General features: G+C 52.1%; 1 protein-coding gene across 1 annotated transcript; it reads left to right on the plus strand.

Moving 5' to 3' along the window:
* The first annotated feature begins 105 nt into the window (after nucleotides 1-105).
* On the plus strand, nucleotides 106-16,312 carry GYS1 (glycogen synthase 1). Its single transcript, XM_072772009.1, has 16 exons — nucleotides 106-454; nucleotides 1,899-2,080; nucleotides 4,239-4,430; nucleotides 5,294-5,479; nucleotides 5,714-5,858; nucleotides 6,715-6,832; nucleotides 7,135-7,255; nucleotides 7,716-7,822; nucleotides 9,155-9,214; nucleotides 9,304-9,382; nucleotides 11,199-11,312; nucleotides 11,791-11,917; nucleotides 13,805-13,900; nucleotides 14,054-14,217; nucleotides 14,608-14,688; nucleotides 14,840-16,312. The coding sequence occupies exons 1-16, from the start codon at nucleotides 337-339 to the stop codon at nucleotides 15,161-15,163; spliced, it is 2,214 nt and encodes a 737-aa protein (XP_072628110.1). The 5' UTR covers nucleotides 106-336; the 3' UTR covers nucleotides 15,164-16,312.
* Nucleotides 16,313-17,292: the final 980 nt, after the last annotated feature.

Here is a 17,292-nt window from a genome sequence, read left to right on the forward strand (position 1 = left end):
GGGCGGAGCAAACCCTACTTTGTCCACCAAGAGGAGACGCGGCAGCCCCCTCCCCCGGGCAAGGGCCAATGGCTGTGGTCGGGCGGCGGGCCCCGCCTCCTGGTGGCCGCAAGATTTCACTGCAGGGGCCCCACCGGACTCAGTGACGCTGCGGCCGCCTCCTGCTTAGGGCTCAGCGCTCCCGGGTGGGGGTGCGGTCGTGCAATAGGAAGCCGAGGGCGTTGCAAGCTTCCCCTTGGGCACCAGCTACCTGGCCCCGCGCCCTGCCCTTTGCATTCCCCAGGCACCTCTGGAGCCCCTACCTCTGGCCCCTAGAGCGCCCTTCACGCGTCGGCCATGCCTCTAAGCCGCACTTTGTCCATGTCCTCACTGCCAGGACTGGAGGATTGGGAGGATGAATTCGATCTGGAGAACACAGTGCTCTTCGAGGTGGCCTGGGAAGTGGCCAACAAGGGTGAGCACGCCAGGCGGTGGGTCCCGGACGAGGAGGGCAGTCGGGGATGGGGGCTGGAACTCCTGAGTAATTGGAGGACGGGACTACATGGCAGGACTCTTGGGTTCTGGGCAAGGTGCCTATGACTTCTGTGTCCTTGGGGAGGGGCTGGGGTATGTCTCCTGGACCCTGGCGGGGTGGGGATGAGTCGCCTCACTTTGTTAAAATGGAAGGAGTCTGGAAGTCCAGTTGCTGGGTCCTGGGAAAGAGGAAGCTAAAATGAAAGATTCCTAAGTCCTGGAAGGAGGTTTCTGGGAGACCAGAAACTGGGTCCTGAACAGCGAAGGAGATGAAGTGGCTGGGTTTCAGACCTGTGGCCCTGGGGGAAGAGTTTGGGGATAGAACTCTGGGCTTGGGAGAGAGCCAACTGGGAGATAGGATGCATGACTCATGGGGGCAGAATCTGGGAGCTGGCCACTTGCCAATAAAGATGGGAGGGGCTGCAGACTCTAATTCTTAGATCTTAGGGTGGGAGAGAGTTAGGTTCTGAATGCCTAGGCTCTGAGGGTGTGAGTTTCTAAGAGTAGAGGAGCCTGTGGCCTCAGACACATGCGTACTGAAATGAGGGAAGGCTGGGGAAGTCCTAACTTGGTCAGGGGCTGGGCCCTAGAATGGGAGTGGCTGGGGGCCTAGATTTCTGTGTCCCAGGCCCTGAAGGGCCTACTGGGTTTGGAAAACCAGCTGGGACTGGAGGGAGCTAGGGTTTTGCTTTGCTGAGTCTTGGGAGAGAATGGGACTGGGTCTTACACCATGGCAGGCAGCCCTCAAACTGGGAGCCATGTATCACCAGGGCCCAGGCTCCAGGAGGTAAGGAGGCTGGGAGCCCAGTAGAGTCATGGGGAGGAGCAGGGCTCCGCATGTGTGTCCTCATATGGGGAGAGGAAACTGAGGGACAGATCAGCAGAGCCCCTGGGGGGCAAGGAATGACAATTCAGCCCTCTCTTGGGCAACTGTGGGAATCTGAATAGGCCCATGAAGAGAGATTCTCCCCTATGGTGACCTAGAGACTGACTGAGAATTTAAACCCAGCTCGTGAGCTGGGAACTCAGGAACCTGGGTCCTGCTAATCTTTGTCAGCTTCTGTCATCCTTGAGACCCCAGCCCCTAATTGCCTCAGACCCAGGAGCCCAGGTTCCTACCACTCTCCTGTCTCAGACTCAGAAGTTTAGTCTGAGCCCCGTTCTCCCTTAAACCAGTATGGCCCTGGAACTCTTATCCCATCCTCCCTCTGACTCAGAAGTGTGGGCTTCCAGTCCCCTCCTCCCTCTAAACCAGAGGTCCAGGGCCCCAGCACCTCCCATGTGCTCCCATGCACTCCCCTGCACACATACCCCCAACCCTTGTCCCAGGTCCCAGACCTGTGGACCTCGGCTGGGACCTGCCCTCACACACCTTGGGCCCACAGTGGGTGGCATCTACACCGTGCTGCAGACGAAGGCGAAGGTGACAGGGGATGAGTGGGGCGACAACTACTACCTGGTTGGACCGTACACAGAGCAGGGCGTGAGGACCCAGGTGGAACTGCTCGAGCCCCCAACCCCAGCTCTGAAGAGGACACTGGACTCCATGAACAGCAAAGGCTGCAAGGTAGGAATGACCAGGCCAAGGGTCAGGAGGTGGGTGCCCAGAGTTAGGGTGGGAGCAGCAGATAGAGAAGGGATGGGGAAGAGGGAGCAGGGGGGGATGGGGCAGGGAGGATAGCCCCAGAGGGAGAGAGAGGCATGGATCAAAACAGACACTCAGACAGATGCAGGACCCCATGAAATGGGTGGGTGAACCCCAAGCTGTAAGAGATTGGCGAATGGATAAACAGACAGACAGACTGCAGGTCCAAGATATATTGAGAAATAGTTCCTAGATGCCAAGGTTGTCAGACCCAAAGGGAGAAAAAGAGCTAGATAGAAAGACAGCCAGATGGGATCGAGGGGAGGTGGGCTTGGGGTGAGGCAGGAGTACCAGAGTAGGGGTTCTGGAGCCTGAAGTTCAAAGTCACCTTCTCTACTCTCTGCCTGTGTGACCTTGGCTAATAAACATGCGAATAGCATATTTCTATGGGTTTTGGGGGGATCTAACAGTTAATAAAGTCTTCAGTGCAGTTCCTAGCTTCAGTTGGTACTGTATAAGCTATTGTGATCATGGCCATCATCATCATCATCACTATAAGCAGCTGAGCTTGCAGTGAGGTGGACAGGCTGACAAAGGAAGAGAGACGGATGGAGAGAGATTGAGTGTCCCAAGAGGTGGTGATAGCTCCAGGGGCTAGAGCAATAGGGAGAGAGCTGATCAAAATAAAGAAGAAAAGCAGCCCCATATTTCAGGGAGAAGGACCTAGAAGGGAAAGGAACATAGAGTACTAATGAAGAGAAGAGAGCTAGGCAAGCAGACCACAAGGCAGAGATTTAGAGGAGCAGAGCCAGGAATTAAAGATAGGAGGGGAGATCTTGTCCTAAGGCCCTGGATGATGACGGAAGGATGAACACAGAGAGGTGGCTGCTACGTAGACAGAAGATCAAGATGTCCCAGGCCTCAAGTACAGACAGGTTGGGGTCTAGGAGGGAGAAGTACAGTAGTTCCTACATTCATTCACAGCCTGTCTTGGGGTGGGGTCTGGAGCCCAGTCAGACCCAACCCTGTCCCTAAGGAACTGTAGGACAGCCCAGCCCTCCCCCATGGCAGCTGCTCCCCACGTGCTGGGGGCCTAAGAATAGCCCCCCCCTCCAGCAAAAGGGCAGACAACAGCTGGGAGGGGGAGGGGAGGGGCATGAGAGTCAGGCTCCTCCAGCTGGGAAAAGCCAGGTCAGGGAGGCATACGACTGCTAGCTGCGTGCACAGGGACGGTGGCAGTAGGCCCAGACTTTGGGCTTCATCTCATCTCAGGAGGAAAGCAGCCGACTGGAGGAATGGGGCAGAGGCAGAAAGAATTGTGACAGTGAGGTTTAGAAACATGGCAGTGGATAGAAAAATGCAGCCCCTGGGGGAGGAAAGAGGGCAGCTGGCATTAAAAAAGATGCCTGGGTAGCTCAGCGTTTAGCACCTGCCTTTGGCCCAGGGTGTGATCCTGGAGTCCCAGGATTAAGTCCCGGGATGGAGTCCCACATCGGGCTCCCTGCATGGAGCCTGCTTCTCCCTCTGTCTGTGTCTCTGCCTCTCTCTCTCTCTCTCTCTCATGAATAAATAAATAAAATCTTAAAAAAAAAAGTGGCTGCAGGGTACAAAATGGGGCAGAGCCAGGAGGCAGAAGGTGACAGATTTATGGTGAAAGAGTCAGAAGCAAGGCAGCAGGTGGAAGAAATAAGGCAGTGAGAACAGTAAAAGAAACATCCAGTGAGAAGAATTAGCAGCAGAAGGAAAAGATAACGGGGGAAAAGGCAACACGGAGGTTGGCAAGAGAGAAGTGGCAAAAAAAAAACACAGAAACGAGGCAGCAGGCTGGAGACATAAGGGTGGAAAAACCAGGCAGTGGGGGCCCAGGGACAGGACATGTGAAAAATGTGGGTATAGCTAGAGAAAGGAGGCAGTGAGTAGGAGCAGGATAGTGGTGATAGAAACTAAGCAAGGGATCAATATAACAGATGCAAAAAGATTGTAGTGCGAATAACTAACAGCCATAGAGAAATAAGGCGGCGGGTGAGAATTTAGCAGCAGATACAGAAACGGTGGAAGAACTGAGGCCCTAAGCCCAGGCAGCTGAGCCCAGAGTGGTGTAGCCAAAGCCCTGAGCCTTCTCATGCCCCCCCACCCCCAGGTGTATTTCGGTCGCTGGCTGATCGAGGGGGGCCCCCTGGTGGTGCTCCTGGATGTGGGGGCCTCAGCCTGGGCCCTGGAGCGCTGGAAGGGGGAGCTCTGGGACACCTGCAACATCGGGGTGCCCTGGTACGACCGTGAGGCCAACGATGCTGTCCTTTTTGGCTTCCTCACCACCTGGTTCCTGGGTGAGGTAGGCCCCATTGCTGGTCCCCATGTCACTCCTTCCGACTCTGACCCAAAACTGCAATGGCTATCAGCCCCTGATCAGGGGCTGGCTGGGTGGGGGCCAGGGGTGACTGGCTTCTCCCAGGGCATTATGAGAGTGGTAGGTCTTTTTCCAAGCATTAGCTCTGAACTTTGGGAAAACGGACATCCAGGGGCCCAGACCCCCTTTTTTTTCCCTCAGAGACTCAAACTCCCAAACTCAGCTTCATTCACGCTAATCTTCCAAGTATAGGATTTTGGAGGCATTAGCTATTGGAGACACTGGCCTGGCTGGAGGGTTTGTACCAGGGAATTCTGGGAGTTGTAGTTCTTTAATCTGATAGTGGCTGGGCCCTGGATGTTTGGTGATCTCCAGCCTACATGAAAACCAGGAATCCTGATTCTGACCCCCTTTTAGCTTTTAAAAGGCTCAAAAACTTCACTTCTTATGCCCCAGGGAAAACAGTTTAGGAACTGGCTACACCTAGATCATTCTGGGAGTTGTAGTCCTTTACCCAGTGTGGGGTACAGTTCGGCTCTTGATTGAGATAGTCTCCAGGAGTTACATTCAGGACCTGGGGAAGCTTTCCAATTCAGCACTGTTGGGACTTAGAAGGTTGGCCAACACCCCTCTCCTGCTACTCCCATCGGCTTTAGGGATGGGGTCAGCGGGTCTGGCTGTCTCAAGGATTTATAGTTCCTTATTCTAGGGGGATTGCAGTGGGCTAGCACCCACTCTGTGCAGGAGTGGTGATAGCTCTCCCCTGCTTCCTTGTCCACCTTGGGGATTGTCGTTTGCCTGCATGACACATATGGAGACACAGCGGCCCTATTCCTGTTGCCCCATAGTTCCTGGCCCAGAACGAGGAGAAGCCACATGTGGTTGCACACTTCCATGAGTGGTTGGCAGGCATTGGACTCTGCTTGTGCCGGGCCCGGCGGCTTCCTGTGGCTACAATCTTCACCACCCACGCCACGCTCCTGGGACGATACCTGTGTGCGGGTGCCGTAGACTTCTACAACAACCTGGAGAATGTGAGCCGGGAATGTGATGGATGGGGCTCTGAGTATTTCAGGACAGCCCAAAGCTGTCCAGGACGCCCAGGGGGTCAAGCTTCTTCTCCCATGACCCAGGAGTCCAAATCCTCAGCCCCCTCCTTCCTAAAGACGCAGGAGTTCAACATCCAGCCACAACCAGAACCCCAGAATCTAGACCTCTAGTCTTCTCCCCAGTTCTTCTACCCTGACTGCCCCTCCCTTCCTACCCAGTTCAATGTGGACAAGGAAGCAGGTGAGAGGCAAATCTATCACCGTTACTGCATGGAGCGGGCAGCGGCCCACTGCGCTCACGTCTTTACTACTGTGTCCCAGATCACCGCCATTGAGGCCCAGCACCTACTCAAGAGGAAACCAGGTAGGGAATAGGCAGAAGTCCCTAGACATGAATGAGGTCATCTGTGCTAAGGCTATACCAGCTTTTTTTTTTTTTTTAGCTATAGAGAGCAAAGAACTACACCTCCCAGAAGACCCTAAGTTGGTAACCTGAATATGAAGCTGCCAGTCTATATGCCCTAGAGAGTAATGGGAGATGTCATTTTTTTTATGTTAATTTCAAAATGGTAAAGTTATTTTATTGGTTAATGTAGACATTGATCTCCTGAAAGGGAATGGAGTTTCACTGGGTTTTGATTGTGAGAAGAGCGATGTTGGAACAAGTTATTCTTCCCAGGTTATGGTACCCATTCTCAGTGGGTGTATTGTGAGAACTACAATTCCCAGAAGGCCTTTGGCTGGTCAGCTCCTTATACTCCTGGAGCAGGTGGAGGTTTTAATTTTTCATTGACATGTTTTAATTTCTGTGAGGCTAGGAAAGGTAAGGGCCGTAAAAAAGGCTTGAAGGTTGAGGGTATATTCTAGGAGAAGCAGGATGGGGATGTTTAAATCATTCCCAGTGCAGGGTGGTAGAAGGGCAAGAACTACAACTCCCAGAGGCCCCAAGGTGGATTATTTCCCTGTGTGGTCAGCCATTTGCAGGGGCTGCTGGGATTTGTAGTCATGCTTGTGAACATAAGCAAGCAACTTTGGGCAAGAAGGCATCTGAGTGGCAGGGCAGCCAGGTCACCAAGGAAGCTCCCAGAGGAGCTACTAAAACAGAAATTGTGAAAAAAAGAAGGAGTCTTTCCTTTATTTCCTTTATTTATTCATTCAGCCACAATGATCTGAATGAATAAATGAAGACTTGAAACATGGATCTTCTCCCCCAATCCTAGATATCGTGACCCCCAATGGGCTGAATGTGAAGAAGTTCTCCGCCATGCATGAGTTCCAGAACCTCCATGCTCAGAGCAAGGCTCGAATCCAGGAGTTTGTGCGGGGCCATTTTTATGGGTACGTAGACCAAATGCCTAGGTCTTGAGAAGAGGAGGGGGTTGGGAGCCCATGTCCCGAGTGTGAGAGACAGGACAGGTGGGGTAGCTCAGCCTCTTGAATTTCTGAGCTCCAGAACAATGGCTGGGTATTGAGGGATCGATCCCCCGCTAAGGAGAGAAGAACTACAATTCCCAGGATTCCTCCACGATGCCTCTACTCTAAGCAGTTCTTTGCCCCCTTCAGCTGCTGGGATTTGTAGTTTCAAGGCCAGGGCTACAGGGTCCTCACCTTGGCTTCCCCCTGCCTTGTGCCTTTTCTAGACACCTGGACTTCAACTTGGACAAGACCTTGTATTTCTTTATCGCTGGCCGCTACGAGTTCTCTAACAAGGGGGCCGATGTCTTCCTAGAGGCCTTGGCCCGGCTCAATTATCTGCTCAGAGTAAGGCCTGGGCTGTCGGGAAGGACACAAAAAGAGGACAAAGGAATTGGGACATAACTTGGGGGGGGGTGGGTGCGAGTAGGGAAATCCATGTATGAAGGGGCAGACCAGAGTCGCTGTGAGGATGGTAACTTTAATTCTCCTTGACAGGAAGGGACATGGCAGGATCACAGTGGTCTTTTTTTTTTTTTTTTTTTAAAGAATTTTTTAATTTATTCATGAGAGACACACAGAGAGAGGCAGGGACATAGGCAGAGGGAGAATCAGGCTCCCTGTGGGGAGCCTGATGCGGGACTTGGGACTCAAACCCTGATCATGCCTTGAGCCAAAGGCAGATTCTCAACCACTGAGTCACCCAGGTGCCCCACAGTGGTCCTGATGGATAGAAAAGGGTAGGTGGCCTCAGCCTTCACCCAGGTGATCCTGACCATCCCCTCCCCCTGCCTCTTCCTCTGCCCAGGTGAACGGCAGCGAGCAGACGGTGGTTGCCTTCTTCATCATGCCAGCCCGGACCAACAACTTCAACGTGGAAACCCTCAAGGGCCAAGCTGTGCGCAAGCAGCTTTGGTCAGCAGCCCCCAGCCCAGGAGCCCTGCCGTTCCCACTCCCAGCTGTGTTCTTTGGGAGGCTCAGTTTTGTTCTCTGGAACATGAGCAACTTGGCCCAAGAGATTCCTAGTGAAGTCACCTGCTTAAGAGGCCCCCAGTTCAGGGGCAGGAAGGAATTGCCAGCAGGACAAGTGTGACTGCACAACCAGGACTCTGACATTAACCTGGCGAGGTCCCACTTGTGCCACTGCCCCCTCCTAGCTTTGTGACTTTAAGCAAATAATCCTGCCTCTCCAAGCCTCAGCTCCCTCAAATGCAAAACTCAATCATCAGCCATCAGATATTCCTTGAGCACCTACCATGTACCAGACTTTGCTCCAGGCCCTGGGGACAAGGCTGTGAATGAGAAAGATAAAATTCCTGCCCTCCAAGCTCACATTCTAGAAAGTTCTATAGAAAATGTTCTGGGGTGCCTGGTTGGCTCAGGCAGTAGAGCATGTGACTCTTGATCTCAGGGTTGTAAGTTCAAGCCCCATGTTGAGTGTAGAGATTACTTAAAAATAAAATCTTTCAGGGAAAAAGGGAGGTGGAGGAGTAAAAAAAAAGGAAGTGGAATATGAGACAGGATGTGGAGTTGTCAGGACAGGCCACAATGAGAAAATGCCATTGGGTAGAGACCAACAGAAGAAATGAGGGAGGGAGCCCTCCCTATGTATCTGGGGAATAGGACTTCAGGCAGAAGAACAGCAAGTGCAAAGGCCCTGAGGTGTGTTTAAGAAACCACAGGGGACCAGTGGGGCTGGAGCACTGTGCTATAGGGAGATGGGGTAGAGAATGAGGCCAGAGCTATGAGAGGATTATGAGCAGAGGAATGTCAATGAGCCTATAGGATGTCACTAATTGCTAGCTTTACTTGTGTACTTCATTTCCTCTCAGAACATAATTTTTCCTTTTTACAAAATGGGGCTTAGCACTGCCACTGCCAGGACTAGTGCAAGCCCTAAAAATAGCTGACATTTCTGGAAGGCTTGCCATGGGCCAGGCACTGTGTACTTTTTTTGTCATGACTTCATCAAGTTTTCACTGCAAACCTATGAGGTTGATTCTATTTTTATCCCTCTCCTATGGATGAGTCACTGAAGTCAGAGAGGGAAGGCCACCTGTTCCTGGCCACACAGCTGATGCCAGGCACAAGGGATTCGAGCCTTCCAGGGTCTGTTTCCCAGGTCCCCATCCTCCAGCCCAGAATCCCCAGGGCCTGTGCTCAGACCTCGGTTTTTGAACTGCCCCAGAAACCTAACAATATATGGCAGCCAGTGTGTATGTGATGTTGTGGCTCTGTTCCTTCTAGGGATACAGCCAACACAGTGAAAGAGAAGTTCGGAAGGAAGCTTTACGAATCCTTGCTGGTGTGAGTGTCCCACCCCCAGCCCTGCATCCTCCTAGGCCCTAACTCCTCTCATCACCCATTTCGAGATGCATACCTTGCTCACCTTGCAGGGGGAGCCTCCCGGACATGAACAAGATGCTGGACAAGGAGGACTTCACTATGATGAAGAGAGCCATCTTTGCCACGCAGGTATGGTCTGGACCCCTGAACAGAGAGCTGGAAACGCCCCGCAGCCCCATAGGCAGCCCGCCATGTCAGCTCTGACCCCAGAGATTGCTGGAAGTTCTGCTTTACGGGCAGCCCTTTTTAGGGAATCACAAGTCCATAGAAGGATGTGAACTTCAGGTCCCTGAGGGCAGCCTGTTTTCCCAGGGCTTATTCTGCTATAGGGGCTGCTGGGAGTTGAAATTTCTTCCTTCCTTCCTTCCTTCCTTCCTTCCTTCCTTCCTTCCTTCCTTCCTTCCTTCCTTCTTTCCTTCCTTCCTTTCTTCTTTCCTCCCTCCCTCCCCTCCCCTCCTTCCCTCCTTTTCTTTTCCCTTTCTTTCTTTCTTTCTTTCTCTTTCTCCTCTTTACTTTTCTTTTTCTTTTTCTTTTTCTTTCTTTTTCTTTTTCTTTTCTTTCTTTTCTTTTCTTTTTTCTTTGGAGCTCCAATTTCATTGAGTCCCTGCAGTCAATGGACAAAAGGTGAAAGGGAACTTTAGGAAGCCAAACCAGCCACAAAAGAACTACAAGTTCCAGCTGTCCCTGGGTCTTGCTGCATGCAAACTAGCTGCATACTCATTAGAGCCAGAAGGGCAGCTAAAACACTTGCCATTACCTGAAGAACATTGAAAACTCTCAGCAGCCACACTGCTTTTGTTATCCCACTGGCTGTGTCTTAGTCCCCAAACATTCCTGGGAATTATAGCTTCTTTAGATTCCTGAGATTAATGCAGTTAGGTGGATGGGAAACCTTAGAGGTACGTGGCAGTAACCGAATGAGAACTACAACTCCCAGCAGCCCCTGCTACACGGATTCTTCCCCAGCCCCAGAGGCTTCTGGGAAGTATAGTTCTTTTCTTCTCTGGAGTCCAGAATCTTTGGTACCTGTGGTCAGGGTTGATAAACACTCCCTGGGGAATGGAAACCAAAGCATAAATAAGATGTGATGTGCTTTTGGCCAAACTACAATTTCCAATAGTCCTTAAGGCTGCTGGGAGTTGTAGTTTCTTGCAGCTCCCAGACGCTGACTGAAGGAGAGTAGAACTTTTTCATGAGATGGAAGAGGTACAAGTAATTATCTATCCCAGCACCCTGTGGGAGTTCCTAGCTCTGGCCTACTTCACTGATTCTTGGGAATTCTGGTTCCTTTGGGCCTCGGTTGGGAGTGGAGGTGGAGGGAATTACAGGATGGAGAGTAAAGGTGATTTGGAGAGAAAACAAGCCAAGATTTTCATAAGAAAACTACAACTAGGGGCACCTGGGTGGTTCAGTTGGTTGAGATCCAGCTCTTGATTTTGGCTCAGGTATGATCTCAGGGTCAGAGGATTGAGCCCCACGTTGGGCCCTGTCCTGGTCATGGAGCCTGCTTGAGATGCTCTCTCTCTCTCTCAACAAAGCCAAAACAAAAAAAGCCCCTGCAACTTCCAGCAGCTCCTGAAGCTTGCTACCATATTGGCAAAGTCTCTGCCTCATTGAGTTAGGGTAGTTTTAGTGCCTTTGGGTTTCTTTGATGACAGAGCCAAGAGTACAAAATGGAATAGTTCTAACTCCCATAGTCTGAGAGGCAGGCTTTGCCTCAAAGACAGCTGGGAATTGTGGTTTCTGTCCGGCTCATGGAAATTAAAGGGAAAAGTGGACCTTTACATATAGAGCCAAGTAGACAATCACAACTCCTCATCTCTTGGGCTTATTGTTCCTACAACCTGGTGGGAATTGTGGTCTCCCCAGGGTCAGCATGGCTCATGGGGAACTAGGGAGCCCTGTGCCCTTTCTCTGATCCTCATCCTACATGTGGCCCCTACAGCGACAGTCTTTCCCCCCTGTGTGCACCCACAACATGCTGGACGACTCCTCGGACCCTATCCTGACCACCATCCGCCGAATTGGGCTCTTCAATAGTAGTGCTGACAGGGTCAAGGTGAGGGCAATGGTCAAGGTGGGTTAAGCATGGTGGGCTGGAGGGGCACCCGGATGGCTCAGTGGTTGAACATCTGCCTTTGGCTCAGGTTATGATCCTGGGGTCCTGGGATTAAGTTCCACATCAGACTCCCCACGGGGAGGCTGCTTCTCCTTTTGCCTGTGTCTCTGCCTTTCTGTGTCTCTCATGAATAAATAAATAAAATCTTAAAAAAAAAAAAAAAAAAGGCACGATGGGGTGGGGTGGGGTACAGAGAGCCTGGGCCTCTCATCCCCCCCTTTCCCCTAGTTTATCAAAGGATTGCTGTGTTTTAGAAAGGACCTTAGCACTTCAAGCTGACAGACTTAGATTCAAATCTTTTTCCTACCACTGACTTATGTGACTTTAGACAAGTTTTTCATCTTCTCTGGGCCACTCTGGGGTCCCAGGGAGTAGTTAAATAAGCTGCTTGGGCTGAGCTCTTCTTTTTCACTGCTAGGTTATTTTCCATCCAGAGTTTCTCTCCTCCACGAGCCCCCTGCTCCCCGTGGATTATGAAGAATTTGTCCGTGGCTGCCACCTTGGGGTCTTTCCCTCCTACTATGAACCTTGGGGCTACACGCCGGGTGAGTGCAGCATGCTGGTGGGCTTCTGGTCAGATCAGGCATGATCCATCAAGGTACTTGCCTGTTCTGTGCCCCAAGCTCTCCGTGGCAAAACAAGGACAATAGCAACAGTCTGTTTTGCTACGGGATGTGTTTTTGTGATGCAGTAAGTAGTTTACGTGAAGCATAATTAGAGGGCTGATATCACAGTCACAGGTCATGTGGCATTCCCCACAGTTTGCTGATGTTTGGCCCCTGAGATAACAGCAGCTGAATGTGGGGGTACCTGGGTGGCTCAGTGGTTGAGTGTCTGCCTTTGGCTCAGGTTGTGATACCAGGGTCCAGGGATCAAGTCTCGCATTGGGCTCCCCACAGGCACCTGCCTCTCTGTCTGTGTCTCTCATGAATAAATAAATATGATTTTTAAAAATATTTTATTTATTTATTCATGAGAGACACACAGAGAGAGGCAGAGACATAGGCAGAGAGAGAAGCGGGCTCCATGCAGGGAGCCCGATGCGGGACTCGATCCCAGGATTCCAGGATCATGCCCTGAGCCAAAGGCAGACACTCAATCGCTGAGCCACCCAGGTGTCCCAATAAAACTTTTTAAAAATTTAAAAAATAAAAATAAACTGCTTGAAGCATTTCTCAGGCTTGTTTAGGGTGTTAAAGGAGGCAGTAATAAGAGCCCTTCTCTGACCTCCTGTCAAAATAGACTGAAGCTGGGGCGCCCAGGTGGCTCAGTCAGTTAAATGACTGCCCTTTGGCTTCAGCTCAGGCCCTGATCTCGGGGTCATGAGATTGAGCCCCACATCAGGCTATGTGCCTGGCACAGAGTCTGCTTAGGACTCTGTCTCCCTCTGCCCCTCCCCTCTTCTCTTTCTCTCTCTCTCTCTCTCTCTCAAATAAACAAATAAATCTTTAAAAAAAAATAGACTGAAGCTATGATTAACCATTACACTATGTCTGGCACAAGAAAGTATCCTACCGGAGTGCCTGGGTGGGTCAGTCCATTAAGCATCTGCCTTCAGCTCAGGTCATGATCCCAGAGTCCTGGGATTGAGCCCCACCAGGGCTCCCTGCTTAGCAGGGAATCTGCTTCCTGTTTGTGCTGTCTCTCTGTCAAATAAATAAATAAAATCTTAGGATGCCTGGGTGGCTCAGTGGTTAGGCTCCTGTCTTTGCCTCAGGTTGTGACCCCAGGATCTGGGATCGAGTCCAGCATGGGGCTCCCTGCGAGGAGCCTGCTTCTCCATCTGCCTGTGTCTCTGCCTCTCTCTCTGTCTGTCTCTCATGAATAAATAAATAAAATCTTTAAAAAAAAAGATTGATTTACTTATTATTCATGAGAGACAGACTGAGAGAGAGAGGCAGAGACAGGCAGAGGGAGAAGCAGGCTACAGGCAGAGAGAGAAGCAGGCTCCATGCAGGGAGCCCCATGCAGGACTCAATCCCGGGACTCCAGGATCACGCCCTGGGCGGAAGGCAGGCGCCAAACCGCCGAGCCACCCAGGGATTCCCCCAAGTAAATAAATCTGAAAAAAAATAAATAAATAAAATCTTTAAAAAAAAAGAAAGAAAGAAAGAAAGAAAGAAAGAAAATACCTTACAGGCTGTGAGGATTAAGTAAATGGTAGACATTGGCACAGAGTATGAACTTAATAATTGAGCATCCTATCGCCTAACTCTAGACTCTACGTCATCCTAAAGCCTGGAAACAAGTGAATTCCCTTTTCTGAGCCTCTTAGCTTTCAAGAAAGAGACTATGATAGTCTAAGGTCTAAGTCTGATTTTGTGGGCTCAGTGATTGTGCAAGGTGTCAGTAGAGGGCGCTGTTAGGGCTTGCGTTTGAGTCTCAAAGAATGCGAAAGCTAAGTGGACCTTCCTTCTGCCGCCTTCCTGCAGCTGAGTGCACGGTTATGGGCATCCCCAGTATCTCCACCAACCTCTCTGGCTTCGGCTGCTTCATGGAGGAACACATTGCAGACCCCTCCGCTTACGGTCAGCTCCCAGACAGAGCCGAGACTCTTGGATCCTGGGGGCGGAAAGGGTGGGCTCCTGGGTCCCTGGGAAGGAAGGGTCCTGGCGCCCCACAGTCCCTGGGAGAATGGTTTCCTTAGTCTGATATCTGAGCCCCCGTCCTGGCCCCCACAGGCATCTACATCCTGGACCGGCGGTTCCGCAGTCTGGATGATTCCTGCTCCCAGCTCACCTCCTTCCTCTACAGCTTCTGCCAGCAGAGCCGGCGGCAGCGCATCATCCAGCGAAACCGCACCGAGCGCCTCTCAGACCTTCTGGACTGGAAATACCTAGGCCGGGTATAACTCCCTTCCACGTCCTCCGCTGGTGAAACGGCCGCTTCCGGCTCTGGGTCTCTGATTGCTCTGCCTCCAAGGCTCGCGCAGGAGGCAGTCTCCTTCCACCTGTACCAGTTGTTCTCCCTTTAAGAAATCAAGCAGCTTTTGCAGGTAGACCACATTGGTGGAGGTTACCTTACTTGCTTCAGTGTGTGGCCGAAGGGGTAACCGACTTAATTCTGGCCCCCTGTTAATGAGGTGTGGCTCAGAGACGTCCAGAGAGATGGTTAATTGGCATAGGGGCCAACTGGAAGGTGCTGGAGTGTGACTAGGGCCCGCCCCCTTCCACCTCTGCCGGGGGCGGGGCCTGGCTCCGGTCCCCTGACGCCTCCTCCCTTCCTTTTCCCCAAGTACTATATGTCTGCACGCCACATGGCGCTGGCCAAGGCCTTTCCAGAACACTTCACCTATGAGCCCCACGAGGCTGACGCGGTGAGTGGACCCATATCTCTCTGATGGGCCTGGAGCTACAGGGCTGGGGTGGGGGCGGGTCCCTCTTGGAGTGGGAGGGCCCCCGAGGATGGGGGGAACCGTAGAGGTCTCTGCTCACTCTGCGGTTTGTGCCCACACCCCCGGAACGCAGACTCAGGGCTACCGCTACCCGCGGCCGGCCTCGGTGCCACCATCGCCCTCGCTGTCGCGCCACTCAAGTCCGCACCAGAGTGAGGACGAGGAGGAGCCGCGGGACGGGCCGCCGGATGTAGATGGGGAGCGCTACGACGAGGACGAGGAGGCAGCCAAGGACCGGCGCAACATCCGCGCCCCGGAGTGGCCGCGCCGCGCCTCCTGCACCTCTTCCACCGGCGGGAGCAAGCGCAGCTCGGTGGACACGGCGCCCTCCAGCTCGCTCAGCACTCCCAGTGAGCCCCTCAGCCCTGCCAGCTCCCTGGGCGAGGAGCGCAACTGAGTCCCGGGCCCCTCACTCCCGACCCATCCTGCCTCTCCTCCAGAGGGTGGATGCAGGATGGCGCTGTTCCTAAACCCCACTCCGGATCTCGAGCCCTCCTGGGGGGGCCACAGCCCCGCCCCCTCCGCCATACACTCCAGCCCCTCTGGCCCCGCTCTTGGAACCCCCAACACTCCAGAATCTACAACGCCGTGCCTTTCCTGGGTTCCAGAATGCATACTCTGTGCCCTGGAGTCCTCCGGGCCTGGCTTAGGTGCCAGGGGCCAGGAACCTGCCATTACCGTGCTAAGGTGCCAGAGGTTTTAGGAAACCTGCTCTGTTGCCTTCCAGGCAGGGTCTCCTAGGATCCTTTGTGGCTTGCTAAGTTTGCAGCACACAGAATATGCCATGCTCAGGCCTGGCCCCGGGGGTTACAAGCTCTGGAAACCATGTGGTGTCCGTACAATTGGGACAATCAAGTCCAAAGCTGGGGCACTATCAGGGACTTAACTGAATGCAGAGGTCCTCCATTTCAACTCCAGACCAGGTCGCTCGTGTGTTTAGTCTGATCTGGTGCTTCCTGGGGTGTCTGTCTCTGCCTGGAGGGTCTTTCCACACCCCCAGCCTCCTCTCTCTGTACTTTGGCCAATGGGGTGATGGTGGTGGTGCAGAACCACTTGGCTTCTCATTCCTATTAGAGAACATCCCGTCTTGGTCTAGATACCTTTCTGACCTTTTCTAAACCAGACCCTACTCCTCCTTCTCTGAGTCTGAGCTCATCATATCTTGAGATTCCTGTTGTCTCCAGAGAATCTTCTCACTGGGGACAGAACTAGCTATCTTCCTCTGCCACAACCCCCAGCCCCTAGGCCCACCATGAAACCACTGGGTTCTAGGTCCTGGTTGCTGACTCTAGAACCTTATCACTGTGCTTCCTGGTCCTTTGCCCCTGGTCTAGAACTGAACCCACTAGGTTCTAGAACTTTCATATTTACCTCAAGGCTCTTCTGTCCTTAAGCTGTGCCCTGCCCCCAGCTTTGGTGAAAGGGAGGGGCCCTTCATGTGTGCTGTGCTGTGTCTGATGCACTTGGTTTGCAGTTGGGAGGGGGAGGGCAGAATGGGTGATTGTTGTGTGTCCAGAGATGAAAAAAATACATCTATATTTAAGAATCTTGGGTTTGGTCCACTGTGAGGACTTGCTGGGCCTCACTCCTGGCCCCTCCCTCTTTACTTCTCTATTCTTCCCCCTGCCGACCTGAATCCCTGATACCTGGTCTCATTCTGCTGTGGAGAGACTTGGGTTGCTGTTCTAGATTTCTAGTTTTATTTCAAGGGAAAACACCTTGGTTTAGTTGAGACTTGCAAGTGGCAAAAATTTGGCTCAAGCTCTTTGGCAGAAAGGGGCTGTATCACCAAAAAAAAAAAAAAAAGGAAAAAAAAATCCACAGGTAGTCGATAACCACCGTGACCACATGAAGCTTGTAGCTACCCAATTGAGCAGCACAAATAAGATATTTTCGTCATTGCAAAAAATTCTATTGGACAGCACTAGCTTAAAACATGTTTCAAGGACACTGGCCTCTGGACTTTAGCCCTACTGTCCCGAATGGCTCTGTTTTCCGGGAAGAAAAATGTTTTCAGTTCTAGTCTTCACTAAAGTGCATCTCCAAGCCAATTATGTTGCAGGGGAGTAGAAACTGTATTTCCATGTTTGACCATCTTTCCCATTAACTGGTGGTGGTGGACAAAAAGCCCCCATCCGCGGCCAGAATCCGGAGTGGCCACCAAAATGTGGGGACAACAGCAGGTGCTGAGTACCCAAAAGAACATGTATCCAGGAGCCACTTCCTCCCTAAATTCTACCAACAACAGAGGGGGCAAGGGATCAGAGCTGTTTTGTAGCTTGGACCCAACAGATGCCTGCTAACCCTTCTTCAATTCCTACTTGGATGGAGGATTGAGTCCCTGTTTCACATCTTGTTTCGGTATTGCGTGCCCCAAACCCCCTAGCTCAGCACCTCTTGAGCATCATGTGATCCTGCTGCTTGACATTACTCAGAACCCGCTTCTGGTTAGTTTATTTCTAACAGTGCCTGCTTCCAGCTACCAATCCTAGGTCTTACTAGATTCTCCTTGAGAGTCTGGGTTCT

This window comes from Canis lupus, chromosome 1 (assembly GCF_048164855.1).
Source record: "Canis lupus baileyi chromosome 1, mCanLup2.hap1, whole genome shotgun sequence".
NCBI classification, from domain to species: domain Eukaryota; kingdom Metazoa; phylum Chordata; class Mammalia; order Carnivora; family Canidae; genus Canis; species Canis lupus.

Coding starts and splice junctions, on each gene's coding strand:
- GYS1 (XM_072772009.1), top strand. CDS start 337: ATGCCTCTAAGCCGCACTTTGTCCATGTCCTCACTGCCAGGACTGGAG. Junction 2,081..4,238: donor TGAACAGCAAAGGCTGCAAG/GTAGGAATGACC, acceptor CCCCACCCCCAG/GTGTATTTCGGTCGCTGGCT. Junction 5,480..5,713: donor TCTACAACAACCTGGAGAAT/GTGAGCCGGGAA, acceptor CTTCCTACCCAG/TTCAATGTGGACAAGGAAGC.